At 32.4% G+C, this 1406-nt stretch overlaps 1 protein-coding gene across 1 annotated transcript; it reads left to right on the forward strand.

The window, feature by feature from the left end:
* Positions 1-282: 282 nt before the first annotated feature.
* LOC106867094 (protocadherin gamma-C4) lies at positions 283-1370 on the forward strand (the record flags this gene model as incomplete). Its single annotated transcript, XM_014933480.1, has 1 exon — positions 283-1370. A coding segment is annotated over one exon (1088 nt), but the record flags the coding sequence as incomplete, so codon positions are not given.
* Positions 1371-1406: the final 36 nt, after the last annotated feature.

The following is a 1406-nucleotide window of genomic DNA, read 5'->3' on the forward strand; positions in this document are numbered from 1 at the left end:
CGGACGTTAAACGATGATGATGATGATGATGATGGTACTACTTACTTCCATAAAAGGTGATCTCCAGCATGCACTGAATGGGTTTACTGCAAAGCATGGATAAGAATTAGTGTTGCAAATACTGAGATATTAGTCCTCTCTAGAATGTCTTCCTACTGCAAACTGCATGTTGCTAGAATAGAGAATCAACATTTATTTCTATTTAAATAATGATTTTTTAAAAATAATTATGATTTCTAAAATAAGGCTTCTTCTCACTTTCAAAACATTTTTCTGTTTCAGATCAGCAATTTAATACAAACAATTTAATACCATCAAAAGCAGAGATGTTGCTGTATCTGTGTGTTTTACTGACTTTCTTCCACTGTTCTCTAAGTGAAGATATCACATTCCATGTTAAAGAAGAGAATAGTCCCTACACCTATGTAGGGGACATTGCTACTGACTTACAGAAATCAGACAGCTCCTTTTTAAAGAACAAAGATTTAATTACATTTAGTCAACTCCAACAAAAGGGAGAACAGTTGTTCAATGTGACGAAAACAGGGAAACTATACACTGTTCAGACATTGGATGCTGAGTCTGTGTGTAGTTATGAGAAAGAATGTTTTGAAATCGTTAAAGTTGCTGTTCACAAATCCAAGACATTTATGAAGATCTTAAAGATTAAAGTCATAATAGAAGACATCAATGACCACCAACCTGAGTTTCCTGAGAAAGAAATTACTCTACATTTCAGAGAAGGAGATGGTAAAGGTATGAAGAAAACCATTCCAAATGCCATTGACAAAGATAAAGGTTATCAAAACAGCTTAATCAATTATGAATTAAATGGTGGAGGCAACTATTTTTCATTAAGTGTTTCCAAAGAAGCTGATGGGTTATCAACATTAGAAATAATTCTGGAAAATAAATTAGACAGAGAAAAGAAAAGCAGTTACGCTATTAAGGTCATTGCTAAAGATGGAGGAACGCCACCAAAACAATCTATTTTAAATGTGAAAATATCTGTGGAAGATGAAAATGATAATAAACCAGAATTTTCTCAAAGTATCTACAATGTCTCCATTGAGCATAAACATAAAAAGAATATTCCAGTAGTCACATTATCTGCCAGTGATTTAGACATTGGCAGGAATGGTAAAATATCTTTCTATTTCAGTCAGAAAACAGATGATAAAATAAAAGAATACTTTCATTTAGATGAAAGTACTGGAAAGTTATTTCTTGAAAAGCCTATAAATTTTGGTAAGAAAGAATCATTTAAATTGTATGTAAAAGCTAAAGATAATGGAATCCCTCCTCTCAGTTCCATAGCAATCATTCAGATAAATGTTATCAACCAACACAACAATGCTCCAAATATTGATGTGAACTTTATTTCTACACAGAATCACAACACAGCT

The sequence above is a fragment of the Octopus bimaculoides genome, unplaced genomic scaffold (genome assembly GCF_001194135.2).
Source record: "Octopus bimaculoides isolate UCB-OBI-ISO-001 unplaced genomic scaffold, ASM119413v2 Scaffold_230440, whole genome shotgun sequence".
Taxonomy (NCBI): domain Eukaryota; kingdom Metazoa; phylum Mollusca; class Cephalopoda; order Octopoda; family Octopodidae; genus Octopus; species Octopus bimaculoides.